The following is a 20,299-nucleotide window of genomic DNA, read 5'->3' on the forward strand; positions in this document are numbered from 1 at the left end:
CACTACCGCCCTAATCCCAAATTACGTGTATTACGTTTATGGGCTCAATATTATATGCTTGTTGATCTCCCCGTGTTAAGATATCGAATGCCCGTTGATTAAGTCAAGTTACTGACAACTACATTAATCAACTTCTTATGTCCTTTAGTAGTACCACTCAATCTCATTGTCATGTCAGATTAAATTTACCTGCAGGGTTTACATGACAATCCTTATGAGCTCCTCAAGGGGACATCATCAACCCGACTTCTTGCGGGTCACGGATTCCTTCTATAATCAACAGCACACCTTACATATAATGTCATTACCCAATCCATCGAGTTTGTTGATTCACAAATGAATCTCACTCATTGATGATTTTTATCTAGATTAAGAGGACAAACATCCATAATAACAGAGGTGTTTGTTTTCTTTTATAGTCAGTATAAAGAGAAACAACCTCACTTGGTCCTGTTCAATACACACAAAGTGTACTAGTGTAATAATGTAGTCAAGATAGACTAATACCAGATTATACGACAACCGTACCAATGGTTTGTCCAAATCCATCTAGGTTGTGAGTGTTTACTTATACTTTATAAGGTACTGATGATATGATCTTCAGTGTGTCACCACACACTATATCATCTACAACATAAAGTATTAGACGCATGCATATAACTAATAACATATATAATATGCATAGCATTTGCCCATATGATTCTCATTCAAAATATGAAGAATTAGAGTTAATACAAAAGTAATGCTTTTAGTATATAACCCTATCAGATGCCACCAAGATAGCGTGGGAGGTCACCAGACGCCATTGGAGATCACTACAATTCCTTGAAGAGTCGATCAAAGGCCGTGATAAAAAGAAATAAATTAAAGAAGAAGGAAGGTCAGCTGCTTCCATAAAATAAGATGGTGGGCAAGTACGTAGAGCATAAATCAGCTGTGGTAAGCCCCCACAGGCTTGTAAAAATGTCAGTTAACATTGTGGGTCCTTCAGCTGAGCTAGTGAATCCCACATCTTAAGGTTTTTATCAACACGCTTGTGAACAACTCCCTTGGTAAACAACGTGTCCATACTGACTACTCCTTCAAGCATCTTGACCCCAGCTGTGGGCGAGATATATTAGCTAGGAAGAGACGAGAGTGGGTTAGAGCAGCGTGGATCGACCTGATGGCCAAAAAAATTCAGTCTTACACTCTTAGCCACATTAAGAATAACTGATAGCTTCCGTAGGGTTGTCTTTTGGAATCAGGGCATAAAGGTGGCTTGGTGGTTATTTTCTATTACAAAATTACAATGTAGCACACGTCATTCATCAATATTCTAATATTGGTCTTAACAGCTTCTAATACTCTATCATAGCACCAATTCAAAGCCTTGAAATAAGATGTCACAATTTGGACTCTTTGTCATCTGCTTTCATTCTTGTTTCAAACAGAAAAGTGATGAATCATTCTCCTCTCCCAACATGGCAACCTATGTTTCTGGACGAACTAACCAACTTCATGGTCACTGTTGAACGAGCTCATCTTTGGTCTCACCCCTCCCACTATGATTATTGTTGTTCTGGCACTTATTCTTTCTATTCTTCTTCAGACAAGCAGAAATACAAGATGTCTAGCTTATACCGTCCATCGAAAGCCACAGTTGTTTATATACAAACGCCCACGCGATCCAAAGATTTGTAAGCATCGACAGTGGGCTTTCTTAAATCGGTTGCTTATATTTCAGGGTATCTTTCATTCTCGTGTACTGAAAGGAGTTCTGCATTTGAAGAAATGAATTATGTACGTATGTGACCTTCCTGATACTTCTTCTGTTGCCTAAAAATCACTATATATGCATAATCCTTGTTCATTTGTTAATACCTGCTTTCATTTAAGTTTTCCTAAGTTTTTGTTGTAGTGTTTTGATAGCACAATGTTGTACTCAAAATCCAATCCATATAGATTGATTTGAGAGGAAGAATGGTTAAGCAAGAAGTTGATTAGTCTAGCTTATACTTTTTCAAATCTACTATCATCATTCTGATATCTCCACGTCCTTTCCCAATAATTGTACATAATTAAGGCGATAAGCAAATGCATCCTCGGGCTGCAATTTCTTTTTCCAGTAGCCTATTATATTCAGGCTGCATTTGGCTGGCGTTGCATAAAATTTTACAAGCAGCTATATATTATCTTGATTCAAATGACATATGTACATATACTGTAGAGTCAATAGTCTATAACTCTATATGTGATGTGCGTTACTTGAAACCATGGCCATTCTAGCTTTACTACATGTCTGAATCATTGTAGAAGTGTCATTTAGAAACTCTTGCACTTGTTGCCTTCCAAGAAATTTTGGCATACCAAATTGAATATGTAAATTTTCTACGCCAAACAGTTCATTCAATAATTTATTTGGGCTCTGCATTTCCAGTAACTTCACTTTTTCTGTGTAAGCCCCAAGGCCCAATATAAAGTCCAATATGTTCTTTTGATAATTAACAAAAGGGTTAACCAATATTAACTCCCACTAGATGAGCCAATTAGGATTTCCTCTCCACTAGATGGGAAATTAGGGTCTTCTCCCTAAATACACAAAAAAAAAAAAGTCTAATTGGGTTGACCAAATTTTTTTTGTGTGTATTTAGAGGAAAGACCCTAATTTCCCATCTAGTAGGAGGAAATCCTAATTGGCTAATCTAGTAGGGGGTAACACTAGTTCACCCTTAACAAAAACAAAAACTTGGGAACAATCTCTCTTTCTTGTGTTTAGAGAGAAAATCATTGAGAGAAAACATTTTCGCTCAATAACGTTTTGGGAGCGAAGTTGTGCTCATTTCAAGCATGTTCCTCTACAGTTTACTTCCATACATGACGATTTTCGTTTCGTGATTATTTGAGTTTCTTTTACTGGTGAAACTGTGAAAGTCCTACATGTTGTTCATATTGTCTCTCATTTACATATATGCAGCATTTCCATTTTGTAGAGTGCATTACAATCGTAATTAAGCCAAATTCAACTTTAAGTATATTTACTGCGAAGAAAAGCTAGAATTTTTCAATGATACACATTTTGAGGCTCAATGACTAAGAAAATAAGAAAGACATATCATTTCGCCTGTGACCTTGCCTATTTGTATCGGATGATCTGAAAACCTCTCCAGAGATTTGGTTGACCCATGACCGGAAGCGAATGAATCCTGGAAAAATATACATTGCTGTAGGTAGGAACTGAATGACAGTGGCTAAACCGATAAAGTAAAATGTGTATCCGAGTCTTGACATGCTTTGGCTCAGACTGCTATTTTCTACCAGCGTCAAGCTTAGTCCTGAAACAAATGCTAGTGCCATGCACTCAAGTGCGAAAACAGTAAGAACTTGTGAGCAATGCAACAAAAGGAATGTTGGTGGCAGATGCTGGACGAACTGTACCCAGACAAGGAAAATCACGGCAACCATGGAGAAAAACAAGGCCATTGCATCCCACCAGACAAATTCTTCAAACTTTTGATGATTCACTAGAGTAGGCATTCCTTGGCGTGAACCATCACTTTGGTATCCCCCTGGCATTGTGAATCCTGCCGCAAACGCAACTGTAGTTACAAGGGTTGCGACCACCATGAGTGTGTTGGCTCTATCTTTGTACCAGTCAACTGACATTATTCTTTGATTCATGCCGCAGCGTAACATTTCAATTCTGACTCTTCCCCAGCTACACCACGGTGACCTATCAAAATACAGCAGTGTTGCTAATACTAATTGCTGCAAATAAAGTCAGAAAATCAAACTACGGATAGACATGAAATCAAATTATCAAAAAATAAAAAATAAAATAATAATAGTAGTGTCTTTTTGTAATTCAATCAAACGGATTTGAAGTAAGAAATGATGTTTTAACACTCGTGTCTTTTTGTAATTTCTTTATATTGTTTAACACATTGGACATATATTATCATCCTCTTTGTCTAAATCTCATTTCCGACACAATGAACTAAGGGCTGACCTATTGTGCACATGATCTGATGATCTATCCGCCCACCTTGTAGATCCTCCTTACTATCAGGTTATTCGGAAAGTTTTAACTTGGTTAAAAGAAGTTGCAGATTTTGAGAAACATTGGACTACCTCTCATCATTTATCTTCTTACTATGTGATAAATTAGAAATCTTCTCTGTCTATAAATCGGTATGGGCCTAAAGAAAGAATTTTCTCCAGAAATAATCAGGCCTTAATTCGTTGTGTTGTACGTCACCTTTAATTATGCGATGTACAAAGATCAATCCTAGAACTTAGGAAATGATCGATGTTTCCAAGTTAAGGATGTATTCATAAAGAAAGGAGATACGTACATGACAGCAGATAGACAAATAGGAAGTTTCTTATTCTTCACTGAAAGGGTACATACCTTTTGGTCTTCCTTACTTTCATAACTTTGCGACCTTGCGATATCTAATGCTGTCACCAATTTTCTATTTAACATGGTGATATCTACTCTCTTATCTCTGACCTGAAGATTTACCATGTGAGGGTAACTATTGATAGATGCACAGTGCAAAGGAGTATTCCCCTCTTTATCGGTTCCATTTATAAGGTTCTCAAGCTTCTTCTCTTGTAATATGTATCTAATCACATGTACTTGCCGAAATTCAATCGCAATATGAAGTATATTTTGGCCTTTTCTATTGACCAAATCTTTTAGATCTGGGAAGCACCTTAATGCCAATTTTATTACGCTAATCTGGCCAAAATGAACTGACATGTGAATTGGAGCACATCCATCTTTGTCAAAGGAATAGGCTGTGGAAGAATCAGACTCCAATAGCATCTCTACCAACTTAAGGAACCCAAATGTTGATGCGAAGTGAAGAGGGGTTCTTCTAAAGTTGTCCGCCTTTTTCACGAGCTCTGGCTTTAGCAACAATTTGGCTATACCTGAATTGTAGTGAACATGGAGCAGGATTAATTAACAAGCTCGTAATATACATTCTTATCAAAATTAAAGCGAGTAATATGTGATAAGTATTTGTATTTGCATCGACACCATAGGTTTCTATGGCCTTCAACCAATAGACCTTTTTTTTTTCGGTAAACTAACCAACCAATAGAGCTCTAGTATACAGATCAATGACGGATGACAGAGACAAAGTGTGATAGTACAACACAAAGTCACAAACTATCAGTACGTAGTTAGTAGTTACTTAATTAATATATATAAATCTGAACTTAAATAGCATATATGCTTTGAGGTTTCAATGAATTTGAAAAAACTGACATGTACTCATCCGTTGGTCGTCTAATGCGCACTTGGGCAGGAATCTCACTAGGAACAAGGTGTGGGATTCTATCTGGCATGGCATGGCATGGAAAAGCCCCAGTGCTACTTTGATCGAGGGAGGTTCAATTCACTATAAAATGTGACTACTTCATATCTTCGTGAAGTGGCATAACTGTAGTGGGCAAATATCGTACCTATAAACATGTTCATTTCAGTATTTTAAAACTCGAGATATTGGCATAAAGGCCAATATCTCGGTAAATCTCGTGGGTGTTTAAATTGTGTTGTAGGTAGAATGCGGGAAATGAGAAAGAAAGACAAGGGAGACGCGTTAAAGATTTACTGGGTCAAAGCCAAATCATGACACTATACAAAGACTGGAAGAGCATCAGAAAGGGATTCATGTATTCAATCGATCCAGATGACAAAAAACTGTAAAAACAGGAGAGATAAATAGAGAGACAGAGAGATTGTAAACATCTATCGCCAATCAATAAAACTTTGGTTCAATTCATCTTCTTCATTCTTTTCATTCATTCTGATTCATTATTAAAATTGTGTGATCTTAGAATACTTAAGAAAGATGTTCTTAGACATCATATTGGCGCTGTCTGTGGGGATCTAGAACAAGAAAATTTTCGATTTTCTTCTTCTAAGATCAAGAATCCATATGATTTCTACAGATTTGAGTGAAGGGAGTGTGTTAGAAGAATCTAAGTTCGGTCACAATGGCTCCGAGGAAGAAAGCAAATAGTAAGAGAATGGATAATGATAATCAATCACATACAAGGAATACAATAGCTTCAGTAAGTCGGAGATATCAGGAAGAAAATATTGAGGTTGAAGTTTCACTTCAGGAAGTATTGAAAAGATTGAAGGAGGTGGAAAGACAGAATGTTGTTTTACGTAAGGAGAACCAAGAGATGAAGAAGGGATGTCCAAGTAATACAGTAAGGGATCTTCATGAGGAAGAGGAGGAGTGTAGTTCGAGGTCAGGTAGTCATTATACTGGAAAGGCATCAGCAAGAAAGGAAAGAGCTGCAGAAGTATCACCAATATCGGAAATTCCAATACCACAACCCATCACCAAGGAGATGATACAAGAAATGATGATAAAGCAACTGGGAAATCAAGTGCTCGAAAGGACTTCAGTGTCAATAAGAAAATTGGCGGATGATGTTAGTAAAAATCCGATACATCAAAGTATCGAGATGATGCCTGTTCCACCGAAATTCAAACTGCCTAAGTTCACTCAATATGATGGGTCATCGGATCCGATGGACCATCTATTCGCATATCGGCATCAGTTTTCGATATATAAGGGAACTGCGTATATGGATTCATTCTTATGCAAATCCTTTTCTTCAAGTCTGAAGGGGAAGGCTTTAAAGTGGTTTTGTTCTTTTTAAGAGGGATCAATATCAGGTTATAGGGAGATTGAAGAAAAATTTCTGACCAATTATGGGCATCAGCGAGTGAAACCAAAGCAGGTGTCGACTTTGTGCAAAGAACCTTTGAAAGGTTTTTTATCCCGATTCAAAGCAGAAGCGCAGTTAGTAGAACATCTGGATGAGTTAGAAATGACAGCTGATAACAGTAAAATGTATAGTCTACCTACGAAATGAACGATGAATTCAATCCGTAAGTAAACTAAAACTATATTTTACTATCTCAATTATCAAAGCTTCTACTCTCGATGCGATTGCACTAAGTGGAGTAAGAAGTTCGTTCCACTCCTAGTTCCCTAGCATGGATTGTCTTCTAAGTCTAAGAAATCAGTCTTAAGTCAATGAGAGCTTTACGAAATGTTATGCTAACAAGACGCGTTATTTTAAATAACAAGATATAATAAATAACAAGATAAAATATAAACTAAAGTTAATCTACGGCTACGAAATCTGATTGTTGACTCTAGATAAAGAAATAGAGGGAATTAAATCCACCTCGAATCCAACTTAATAACCTAGTATAGATTGTCGTATCTCGATTCTTACGTTTTCACGGCAAGAATTTCGAGTCTAATCCCTAGTGTTCATGGCATTCCTACCGGATACTAACTAGCATGTGAGGTCGTCCACCCATTCTCATGGCGAAACACGACATTCTAGAGTGGAATAGATTCTACTACCAATTCTATACTAACCACTAAGTTTTCATCAAGGCTTCATCAACCCCTCTAATGGAGGTTTTAGCCTTGAGTCATCAAACTAACATTTTCCATTGAATCTAAACTAAACATAATGTAAGAAATTGAGATTTACTTAATTCAACAATAATGAATCTAATTTAATGGCTGGAATGGAATAAGAATAAGAATTTAAATTAGATCTAGAATGGAAATGACAAGAACGAAATTGAATAATAACTATTTTATTTATCTAATCAATCAAGAACAATCATTCAAGAATTTAATCTAAAACAAGAATTGTAATGGAACTAAAACTTAATTAATTAATTAAAACAGATCTAGAATTCTATATATTAATTTAGGTCTAACTAGCTACCATTAACAAATAGCTAAGCTTTTGTTTTTATACATTCAGATCCAAAAATCGTGCATGGGCTTGGAGCCATGTTTTGGGCCAGAGAATCAGGCCCAAAACCCAATTCTTTCAGTCCAAAAAGGCCTCTTCAGCTACAGTTGGCTTCCACAGACTTTTCGTCCACTTCTGCTACTCTGATTGGGTCAAGGCTAGGACCATTGGAAAGCTCTTTCCGAGCCGGTCGCTTTGACATAAGGTAGGCCCAATTCCGAGGTCTGAGTCTAAAGATATGGTCTTCGGAAGTTCTGTTGACTTTGTGCACTGTTTCTGCCTGCGTAGACTTTGACTTTTCATCTTTTGACCAGGCTTTACAAAGGCTTCGTCTTCTTGAATCTTGGCCTTTAATCACCGAACTCCTTAGTAACCAACCATTGCTCCTTTATCTCATCAAAGTGGCACATTCCTGCACATAATTGACTTTGAAGCCTGAAATACATGAAAACACGTAATCAGTATTAACTCTTACTTATTACTCACATAATTGGTCTAAAAGTATGACTGCTAAGGGGTTAAAACTACAGTTTTTGGCTCTTATCAAACCACCCCCAAACAGCATTTTGCTTGTCCTCAAGCAAAGATGAGAAATTAGAATAAGTGACCAAAAATGGAGTTCTAACTACTCTCGTTTAAGCTAAGTCGCGATTGCATTGACCATATGCAACAAGGCCTTAAACCACTAGGAATTCCCTAGTGGACGAAGTTATAGCCTCGTGAGAGTTTTCCAGTGAAGGTACTCACAAACTTCATCTATACTACAAATCGACTAAGAAATAAAACTATTGTTTTCTCGTTCATGTCTCAACTATCTATACATCTCACTAGCAAATACATAAGAATAACCCAGTCAGAACCCTAAGCTAATATATGCATAATAATCAATCATCTAAAATAAACATATAACAATGAGTAATACTATGAAATGTAATAGCAGGTCCGTTTCTGAAAACTCGGAATAGCGTCCTTAAGTAGGTCCTCACATAAATGTCAAGACAAAAACCACTCTGATTTTTCCACTCAAGTTTCGCTGCTCCAGTGTGCAGTGGGCACACTTTACCTTACAATCTCAATGACAACAAGGAAGCCGGAGTCGATCAAACACATCTGCCACTTACTATCACACTAACCTATTCCTAATTGAGCTAGAGGTCTTTATTAGGTGTTGCGGGGATTAGGAGATGGTTTAAGAAGGAAGGAAATGGATATTCAAAAAGGACAAGTCTGAGATAATAGAGTCTTCATATTATGTAACTAGAGAAACCTTGTTATTTACTTTTGCTTCTACACTTTGTTTCCATCCTTAGCCATATTTTTTTTTTTTCTTTCTTTGGCTTTTGACTCCCTTTATTCTATTTTTGGAGTTTTGATTTATTTCTATTTTTTTTTTTTTTTTTGGATGGAAACTTCTTTTCTTTATTTTTCTGAAGCAACTAACTAATTTTTGTTTACACAATGTTTTTCTCTTTTTCTTTCTTCCTCATTCTATTCTCAGACTTATTCTAAAATGGGTAGGTTGATTTATTCTCTTTTCTTTTTTTATTTTGTTTTTGTTTTGTAACAGGGTAAAGGAATTGTGGTTTATGGAAGGCTAAAGGAAGGCTCTCGAGGGGCTAATTAGCGGAAAATAATTCATAGGTTTGAATTTCTGGCTATATCGATCCAAAGAGGGCCTAAATTCTCGCTTAGGATATGGCATAGTGATCAAGCAAGTGGACGTGTGATTTCTCTATCCGGATTTTACTTCTCCCTTGTGTCATTTCTCGAATGTTTCGCTCATATAAGGCTTTAGGCTATATTCTCACAGGATTTGTAGAATAAGTACTCTAGCCTAGATTTCAGAAACTTACTGCTAACAATCATAGATACTCATGTAATAAATTTATAGATAGATGCAAAGATTATTACCTACATATTAACCTAAGTTTCTAACATTTATTCTGATGCAAAAGCTATGTGAGCGAGACTTCTAAATTGTTAAGAGCATAGAGAAAGAAAACAATACCAATATTCCTAAGTGTATAGCATACTTTTTTTTTATTTATATTTTTGAATTTTTGAAATTTTAACTAGAAAACAAGTGCATATTATACATATCTATATCCTAACAGATGCCTTAATTACACGTGTTTCTATGCCCCCCCCCCCCAAACAAGAAGCATGCTTTGTCCTCAAAGCATTTAAATAAGGAGGGTAGGAAAAATACCATTGAAGTCGCGGAAATTCGGAACATCTGCAAAACAAAGTTAAAACATACAAATATAGTAATAAAAAAAACGAACTCTATAAAGAGTTCCACCCATTATGGGGTTAACAATTAAATTGCTTGGGACATAAGCAAACACTAACTTAACTAAAACTTACCTGCACCCCAAAGATTTACTCGTCATCCTCCTCTTCTATATGAGGTTCTTTTCGCATCCCCGCCATGCCATAACAACTTGCCACGCCTTCCGTGTATCATCAACTAGTGCTAACCTCTCTAGTGTTATTTGGTCCGATGGGGTGTAAGGGGCAACCAAATGTGGTTGCAGACTGCCATCCCGCCAAGTCATGGCTCGGAATGATCTTACCACCGCGATTGGTGGGTCTCATGATTTCGACCCTTTCCCAATCTGGTAATCGCGGTACGCAATATGGGTAGGCAAGCCAAGATAATGCGGCAAACCAAGACAGGCATAAGAAGGTACTTATGCCTCAAGGTATGGCCTCGCTTCAGAGTAGCAACTAAAACTCGGGGAATGTCATACCGACGACGTCCCTCAGCTAAAGCAAGGAAAACGTCACCAGCGATATTATTGGCGTATAAACCGCCGTTCCCTAGAATGTTCATCATGATGAACAACATGGTTGTGCCTACATTCAGCGATAGGCTACTCAGGGCGATGTTATATTGGTCTTGGTCCATGATACGAAACACCCCTCCCCCATAATACTCATGGAAATAGGCATATTCATATAGGTATGAGTTATCTGTCATATATCCCCACGTGTGCATAGGGTCAGGTAATGGCAACCCCGAAACCAAAGCTATCAATTGCTTCAATTTCATAGTCGTGCCATCAATAGCAAGGGAAAATTTTTGTTCTCCTTCTTGGGTACAATAAAAAGTAATATTATTATAGAAGAATTCAGTTAGCTTAGGTGAAAAAGAATCGTCATCACTTACCAGAAAATGCCGCCATCCTAACTGCACGATCCGGCCATGAACGATGCTCCATAGGTATCGGTTCCCATCAAGTCTTCAAATGACTGTTCAGGAATCACTATAGGAAGTGTCATCTCAAAACTACTCTGTAGAACAGGTGCGAAAACCTGGAAGAAACCTAAGAAAATCGGAATTTCCCGGTATTTATTACGGAAGGAGGCGGGCTGGCGATATAGATAGGCGCGTCGGTCTCGTTTTAGGTTTTTGAATTACGATGTTTGAGCGCTGGTCGCTGCTTGAAGCGCCTTGGCGCTTTTTTGAGTTTTCGATTTACAGTGTTTTAGGGCGAAGTCGCTGCTCTGCTTGCTGGCGCTCTCTGAACAAAATTCGACAAAAGTGTAAAAGCAGCGCTCCTCTGCAGAACGCTCGCCAAAGTTCGTAAACGAGTTTACAAGAAAAACAAGTTGAAAAAAGCTTGGAGTGAAAGGTGAGAGATGATTGTGGGGTGTAGTGTGGGTTGTGAGTGTAGAATGATGGAAGTTTAAATAGGTTCCGGTTTCCAAAACGAATCGGCAAGTTGCCAAATTGTTTTAAGGCAATTTCGAAAATAGAAAAACTGCCAAACCCGAAAACGAAACTAACCATAGTTTTGATTTCCTAACAACCCCGGTATCTTTTAAACTTGGTTTAGAATAGTAACTTCTAAACTCTCCTACATATCATGCTATCACTACAAAAATCATAGATATGCCGATATCGGCCTAATTTTCAACTTTGACTCCAAGACAACCTTACGAAAAGATGATCAAAATAAATTATATTAAAATAATATGAAATCCAAGCAATCTAAAACAAACAACTTAATATTTAAATCTAACTACTGAAATAAAATTCCACTAACAAAACAATAAAAACAATGAAATAACAGGACACAACCGATGGTGAACACCTAGGCGTGTGAAGAAGATGGTCCCCGAGATGGAGATCGGTTCTATGGTGAAGAATGGCTTGAGCCATCCGTCAGTGGGCGACGACGCCATGCCTCTCGGACTCACCGAGACGGACTCATCCACGAAGTGGCATACGTCAGAGCATCTCTATCCCGAACAAAGCCACCGCTTCCATCTCGATCTTGAGTAATCGCGATATCGGGCTTGGTGATTCTCGGTGGATAATCTTCAAGTTAGACAAGATATCTTCCCCGACTTTCGAAAGCATTTCAACTCGCCGAAAGTTCGTTTGCTTATTTCGAATTACAATTTGTCTATGTCGGATATCTTCACGATACGATAACTGCGATCGCAAAACCAGTTTGCAAAAGATTATCATTCGCTTCTAAATTAGAAGTATGACTATCGAAATTATCCTCAACCAACCATGTCATATCTTAGCCTTCATTATTCGACTCAACTTTATTCTCTGCAGACAACGGCCAAGTCTCTTGGATGCATTCCTTATAAATACTTGCATTAGAATGCAATTTGATCTTAATAGGAACAGATTTAGCGACGGCTCTAAATGAGAGCATAATCTTAGTGATCAATACGGGAAGAGGCCATGCTCTTTCCCACCCTCTAATCACATTCAAAATTACATCGAGGATGCAGAAATTACACTCATTCGCTTGCAAAATCCAGAGAACGCGTCGCATTAATCAAGTCCGATGTCGCCGACTTTGTCTTTGCCGAGGGCGTTCCTACCAATCCACCGAAGCTGCCCGGTTTGATTGGTTCTCGTGGTCGTCCGCGGACGAATGAGATATCGTATTGTATTCTATGACCGTATCTTTCATCAAAGCAGGAACTGCGATAATCTTTGGGATTCCTGAATGGTCGTATCTAGGTTGGTTACTGGCGTGATTCCTAATAGCTCACCAACAACCGTCTCGTTACTTCCCTCCTCGCCCTGCTATCCTAATGAAAATCCTATTTCCCTCCAATTCGTTTCTTATAAAACTGTTCTACCAAATCATAGTGATAGAACTCCTCTGTCGAATACCACACCGTTCTAATCCCTCTTAATCATATTGGCCGTAAAATGGTGCGAAATGGTCGGCCTCAAACGCGTGCTCGGCAACATTCTTCGTCGTAAATACCATTGAAGTTTCAACCGATTTGGGGTTTGTAGATGGAGGTGGATGCAAGTTTGATGAAAAACAACGAGAAACAATGGTGGTGGCGGTGGTGGTTACGGTGGCGTGTTTGAAAACTTGAATTGGTGGGTGTTTTCTTGGTGGAAACGGTTGGAGATTGTGTTGGTGTTTCACAAAGGGTGGGTGGTGTTTCTATTTTGATGTATTCTATTTTTTTTTATTATTATTTTTTTATTTTGGTTGCTAGGGTTTGAATTTAAATTTGTGACAAGCGGTTGGAGAAGATGAACTTCGCGATTGGGTTTTGGAAAGGGCGCTGGCTAGGTGGTGATGAGTTGGGCCCAAAGCCCAATTCGATTTTTCGACTTTTCGTCGATTTTTAAGCAGAACTTCAAACTAAATTTTCCGCCGTTATCGGTCCGATTTTCTCGAATGAGATATGGAAATGATCAGAGAGAATTTCCAATCCATTGATCCATAAACTACTCTATTCCGACCGTGGGTGACATATAAGATAGTGGAAAACGCCTCGAAGTGCGTGCATGACGTAAGTTATGCGAACGAATGAACACTAAATTAGATGACGTCAACCCCAATGAACTATACTAATGGACCTAAGCAACACAAATAGAAAGTTCGAGCAATCCGGATGGAAAGATCGAAGTTCCACCCCAAACAAATTTTTAAACACAAAATTTGTTTTAACATGGGTCGTTTAAAGTCAGATTCCCAAGACTTGTTGGATTGCTAGTTCTATGGGTTTAGATATATATCTATATCTAAAAATGAAAACAATTATTATTATTATTATTATTATTATTTTTTTTTTTTTTATTTATTATTATTTTTTTTTTATTTTTTTTTTTTTTAATAAGCAAAAACATTAAGCAAATAAAGACATAATTCACACCATAGAGAAGCATGACTAAAAAATCCGAGAAAACATGCAAGAGTGGAAAACGTGAAATATGTGAACCGTGGACTTAGGATCCGGTACTTACAGCCACACACTCCATAGGGAGGGCCCGGTTACCTTAATGGTGTACTTACCATTAAATGGAAGTGAAAGGAAGTACACCAATGACAAGGGTCATTCCTCATATATAGGGTCCCCGTAAAAGGACTTCCTCTATATCGTGGGACGTAAGTTTCGTGAAAATGTTTTAATCGTTGACCGTTAACTTGAAAGGTACTTGTTGTCCTTGGGATTTACCAAGGTAATTGCCCCGTAAGGGTGACTTCATAACGAAAAAGGACCGCACTAACGGGTTTTAGTTTCCACAAAATATGTAGACGGAGTTGTAAAGCAAAACCTTTTGTCCCGACCACAAACTCTTTTGCGCCAAGATATGTTTATCATGAACACGTTTCATGTTAGCTTTATAATCCTTCGCGAGATCGTAAGAATCGCTACGGATTTCTTCAAGCTCATTTAATTGTAACTTGCGTTTGACACCCGCCTCATCAATATTGAAGTTAAGGCTTTTTATAGCCCACAGAGCACGGTGCTCTAATTCAACGGGCAAATGACATGGTTTCCCAAATACAAGTCTAAAGGGAGACATACCTATAGGAGTTTTGAAAGCAGTTCTATACGCCCATAAGGCATCCGATAGACGCTTCGACCAGTCTTTCCTATCAGGGTTTACTGTTGTTTCTAAAAATCTTTTGATTTCCTATTAGAAACTTCTACTTGGCCGCTAGTTTGTGGATGATAAGGAGTTGCAACTTTGTGTGTAACTCCATACTTTTTCACTAGGGATGCAACAACTCTGTTGCAAAAATGTGTTCCACCATCACTAATGATGGCTTTAGGAATGCCAAACCCGAGAAAATATATTCTTTAATAAAAAATACAACGGTTTTATGGTCATTGCTACGGCAAGCTAGGGCCTCTATCCATTTAGACACGTAGTCCACGGCAACTAGAATATAAATATAACCGTGGGAAACAGGGAAAGGGCCCATGAAATTAATACCCCAAACATCAAAAATTTCTACTATCAAGATTGGATTTAATGGCATCATATTACGCTTCGTGATTCGCCCAAGTTGTTGGCAACGAATACACGTCTTGCAATGCACTTGGGCATCCTTCAAAAGCAGGTTAGTTAAAGGCCTAGCTATTTTCGAAAAATCTTTAATGAAACGCCTATAAAACCCTGCATGGCCTAGAAAGGCTTTAATCTCACGGACAGTCCGTGGTTTAGGTAGGGTCGTTATCTTATCTAGTTTGGCTTTATCTACTTCGATGCCATCACTAGATACAATATGACCTAGTACTATGCCTTTTTTGACCATGAAATGACACTTTTCCCAATTTAAAACGAGGCTCTTTTCTTCACACCGTGTCAAGATCTTAGACAGGTTAGACAAACATTCTATAAAGGAGTCTCCATAGATAGAAAAATCATCCATGAACACTTCCATAAAGCACTCTACCATGTCACTAAATATATGAAGCATACATCGCTGGAAGGTACCAGGGGCATTACAAAGGCCAAAAGGCATTCGTTTATAGGCATATGTTCCGAAGGGACATGTGAAGGTTGTCTTTTCTTGGTCATCAATATCAATAATAATCTGAAAATAGCCGAGTAGCCATCCAGAAAACAATAAAAAGCATGAACAACCTAGACCTTCTAGCATCTGATCTATAAATGGTAAGGGAAAGTGATCCTTTCGTGTCATAGCATTTAAACGTCCTCAGAATCAATACAGATTCTCCATTTCATAGGACCTTGAGTGACAACATAGTCACCCTTCCCGCTACGCACCATGGTAACTCCCGATTTCTTAGGAACTATATGAATGGGACTTACCCATTCGCTATCGGAGATTGGGTATATAATACCCAAGATCGAAGTAATCGCAAAGACTTCTTCCCTAACCACCTCTTTCATGGCGGGGTTCAAGCGACGCCGAGGTTCGCGAAGTCTTCGCGTTATCCTCCAAATGGATACGATGAGTGCAAACATTGGGGTCAATTCCCCTTAATGTCGGCTAGGGACCAACCAATCGCAGACCGATGTTCCCTAATCACCCTTATTAAACATGTCTCTTCATCCTTAGTTAACAGAGAAGATATAATTATCGGTGACTACCATCCGGATCAAGTTGAATATATTTTAACTCCGGGGAAGAGGTTTAAGCTTCGGTGGACCGGAATGTCCATTGATGTTTCATAAGTGTCCTTATCTTGCGAATGAAGACTTGCTTAGGTAGCAAGTCTTCGTAATCGATATATGGAGCAACCGACGGTCTACAATTGGTGTGGACTCCGGGATGGTGTTGACTTCCTCTAAGTAGAGTCATTTACAAAATCTGAAGTTCCAAAAGAAAGGAATTTGTACATATTGTTTTCGGAAACGTGTTGTTAAAATAATCTTGAGCTAAACTCTCGATCATGCTAACCTCCCCATCTACGCATCGAATCTGGTAACTGTTTCATAATTTTAAAACATTTACCTCGACGAAAAAGATGGCCAAAAGATAAGGACATCTTTCCATCGCGACAATTTATAAGCGCGTTGGCGGTTGCCAAGAAGGGGCGCCCTAAAATGATCGGTGAGAGTCATTAGCTTACTTTCAGATCGAGGATAACAAAATCAGCGGGATAGTAGAAATCCTGAACCTTAACAAGCACGCTTCCACTACACCTTTAGGATACTTAATTGACTCGTCCGCTAATTGCAACGTTATTTTTGTAGGTTGCATTTCCTATATACCTATTTGTTTATACAAGTAATACGGGGAGTAAGGTAACACTCGCCCGTGTCTAATAAGGCGGTCGTCGTGTAGGAATCTCCTAAGGTGCATTTTACAATGGGGATCTAACCGTGGTCCTTGTACTTAACAATTCCATTATTTTCGGATAAAGTTGGGAACCGCTCAGCTTAAAGAAAGCCTTTTAGGTATATTGGTCTTATACTTAGTAGTGCACAACTCTTTAAGAAACTTAAGCGTGGTTAGGTAGCTTTTAATAGCTTCGAAAAAAGGAAGGTTTATCGTTAGATTCTTGAAAACGCTCCTAATTTCCTCAAAGTTTGTATCCCCGGTTAGCATGGCTAATTTTTTAGGGAACGGTGGTTTCGCTTCTATATTTCGTGATATGGCTCTACTTGGTCGTGTAACCTTGGCTTTCGGTTTCTTTGGTTGTGATTTAACCGGTACCTCTACCGTGGTAGGCTCCTCGGTTCTATTGTATCTAGTTCGATGTCCGGTGTAGAGAGTAATGATGGGGTAACTATAGGCGTAGTTACTTTGTTATCAACCACTCTTCCGTAATCCAGAGTGGTGATGGCATTTAGGTCACCTACGATTGTAGTTTCCGTACTAGAATTACCGCTTACCTCAAAGGTCGTGGTTTGCTGTTTTAGGGTTTGGTATTGCTTGTCCCGAAACACGCCTTTTGGTTGGGCTTTCGCTTGGGCTAACCGTTGTATGCCCCGATTTATGGATTGTAAAATCTGTTGGTTTGATTGAGTCATTGTCCGAAAAGTTGTTGGGTAACTTGTATAAAGGCGATACAATCCGGTTGTGTAGGTGTAGTAGTCACGGGTGGTGTGATCGAACTATCTCTCGCTTGATTATTTATGGGTGGGTTGTGATAGTTATTATTATTAACCTAACGATACCTTATTGGTATTATAATTATTATAATTATTCGACCTTGTGCTTGACCTTGTCGTGGTTGGGCGCTTTGGTTGTTATAATTATTATAATTCCCTTGACCTTGTCCTTGTCCTTGTCTAGGTGGAGCTTGGTTATAATTGTTTGCTTGCCTAACGCTTTGATTATTGTACCACGGAGGTGTTACTTGTTGATTATTTCTCCAACCGAAGTTGGGATGTTGTCTCCAAGGGGCGTTAGGAATAGGATAGTTATTAATAGAGTAAACATTATCTTGTTCCGTGGTTGTTGTTCATAAGCTAGAGGACAATAATCGCCGTGGTGCTCTGACTCAAACAAAATTACATGGGTTGGAGTTTACATTCATGACGGGATAGGCTTTTGTTGAGCGAAATAGCCTCTACTTTTTAGTTAGAGATTCGATTAAATTTTTAAGTTCGATCGGTTTTCGCCTCAAACATACCGCGCCTTTACCGCTGAAGAAGAACTAGTTGAAATGGGATATATCACACTACCCCAATTATTATTCCGCTTAGTTTGGTCTTCTAAAATTTGTAAGCCTCCTCGGCTCCTTTACTTAGGAAACTACCCCCATTCATTATGTCAAGGACTTCTTTATGATGGTGTAGAAGACCTTTGAAAAAGGCACGAACTAACGTGTCTTTAAGCTAAGTTATGATGTGGACACTCTATAAGGAGATCGGTGAAACGATTCCATGCCTCGAAAATGATTCATGAGGATTCCGCCGGAAAAAAAATGAATCTTGGAAAGCATTTCATCCGTCTTTTAGGGGTGGGTAAAATGTTCCATAAACAACTCAACAAGTTTAGCCCACGAAGTCCACGCAATTAGGCCCAGGCAGTTAACCAAGACGCCGCCTTTATCGGCTAATGTGAAAGGGAATACCCTCGGTTTAATTTGTTTCGCACCTACCGTAGGATGATGGAATGTTGTAATGACTTGTTCAATCCTACGATGTAGCGATAAGGTTTTTCATGGTCTAACCCATGAAAAGCGGGTAACAAATTAAATATGTTTGGGGATTCAAAATCCCCACCGGGTCCGCTAGAACGATGCACGATTTAGGGCTATCGCCAAGGCTTTGTAAAAGCCGGAGAGAGGAGTCTCTCTTTCTTCGCCCATTATGTCGGTATGGTGTGTGTGATAGTAGTTAGAGGTGTCGGGGTGGTGTACTAGATAGACTTGTTTGTTGTCGGTAATTACGCTTTGTTGTTTTTGTTCGACCGCACCTTAATCTCATGCAAGACTAAGTTGAGCTTAACTAAACATGCAACACTCCAAACAATTCGATATACTAGTAGAAAACCTCTAACCGGAAATGCGAGGTATGGAAGAAAGGAATACCTGATTAAGGCCCTTGCTTCGCTTTATGAATAGCGCCTTGTTTACGCTTTGTTCGTATATATAGCGAGTTAGAACACTGAAAAATATGAAAGATCAAAGTTCGAATCAAACCTGTGGAAATCGGAAATTTTAACACCGGCGCCAAGGCTCGAGTATTTTCAGATTACGTTGTTTTTAGGGCTGGTCACGCCGTAATGGGCGGTCGCTTCGGAAGTCGAAGTTCCAGTGTTTGAGCTGGTCGCGCTTTGGTATGGCGCTGGCGCTTCAGGGTAGACGAAATTCCAAGAACTTAGCTGGTCGCCTCCTTGCTGGCGCCCGTATTTTCTCGCCCGAATTTGTCACGCTGAAATGGGCAACCACAAGATGAAACAAACAAGGGTGGGTGGGTTTAATGGGACTTAAAATGACTACTTCTACTATGAAAACAATGCTAAAGTGTAACTAAGATGGCAAATACCATTTGATAACAAGAAAATATATAGTCTACCTACGAAATGAACGATGAATTCAATCCGTAAGTAAACTAAAACTATCTTTTACTATCTCAATTATCAAAGCTTCTACTCTCGATGCGATTGCACTAAGTGGAGTAAGAAGTTCGTTCCACTCCTAGTTCCCTAGCATGGAATGTTTTCTAAGTCTAAGAAATCAGTCTTAAGTCAATGAGAGCTTTACGAAATGTTATGCTAACAAGACGCGTTATTTTAAATAACAAGATAAAATATAAACTAAAGTTAATCTACGAAGCTACGGAAATACGATTGTTGACTCTAGATAAAGAAATAGAGGGGAATTAAATCCACCTCGAATCCAACTTAATAACCTAGTATAGATTGTCGTGATCTCGATTCTTACGCTTTCACCACGGCAAGAATTTCGAGTCTAATCCCTAGTGTTCATGGCATTCCTACCGGATACTAACTAGCATGTGAGGTCGCCCACCCATTCTCATGGCTAAACACACGACCTTCTAGAGTGGAATAGATTCTACTACCAATTCTATACTAACCACTAAGTTTTCATCAAGGCTTCATCAACCCCTCTAATTGAGGTTTTAGCCTTGAGTCATCAAACTAACATTTTCCATTGAATCTAAACTAAACATAATGTAAGAAATTGAGATTTACTTAATTCAACAATAATGAATCTAATTTAATGGCTGGAATGGAATAAGAACAAGAATTTAAATTAGATCTAGAATGGAAATGACAAGAACGAAATTGAATAATAACTATTTTATTTATCTAATCAATCAAGAACAATC

The 20,299-nt window shown here is 38.5% G+C and overlaps 1 protein-coding gene across 3 annotated transcripts in view; it reads right to left on the bottom strand.

Annotated features, from left to right (window-relative positions):
• Positions 1-2,990: 2,990 nt before the first annotated feature.
• LOC147475620 (protein ACCELERATED CELL DEATH 6-like) overlaps positions 2,991-20,299 on the bottom strand; it is a 30,312-nt gene continuing 13,003 nt past the window's right edge. Inside the window, exons 2-3 of one of the 3 annotated variants that reach the window (XM_086584735.1) lie at positions 4,505-4,917; positions 2,991-3,747 (exon numbers count right to left, since the gene is read on the bottom strand). In XM_086584735.1, the coding sequence (XP_086440861.1) occupies positions 3,073-3,747; positions 4,505-4,917 (1,088 nt within the window). In that variant the 3' untranslated portion in view covers positions 2,991-3,072. Of the gene's footprint in view, positions 3,748-4,390; positions 4,918-20,299 lie in introns of all 3 variants that reach the window. The other 2 variants (XM_086584734.1, XM_086584737.1) reach the window with 2 other exon arrangements.

Source organism: Coptis chinensis, chromosome 9 (genome assembly GCF_015680905.1).
Source record: "Coptis chinensis isolate HL-2020 chromosome 9, ASM1568090v1, whole genome shotgun sequence".
In the NCBI taxonomy this organism is placed as follows: domain Eukaryota; kingdom Viridiplantae; phylum Streptophyta; class Magnoliopsida; order Ranunculales; family Ranunculaceae; genus Coptis; species Coptis chinensis.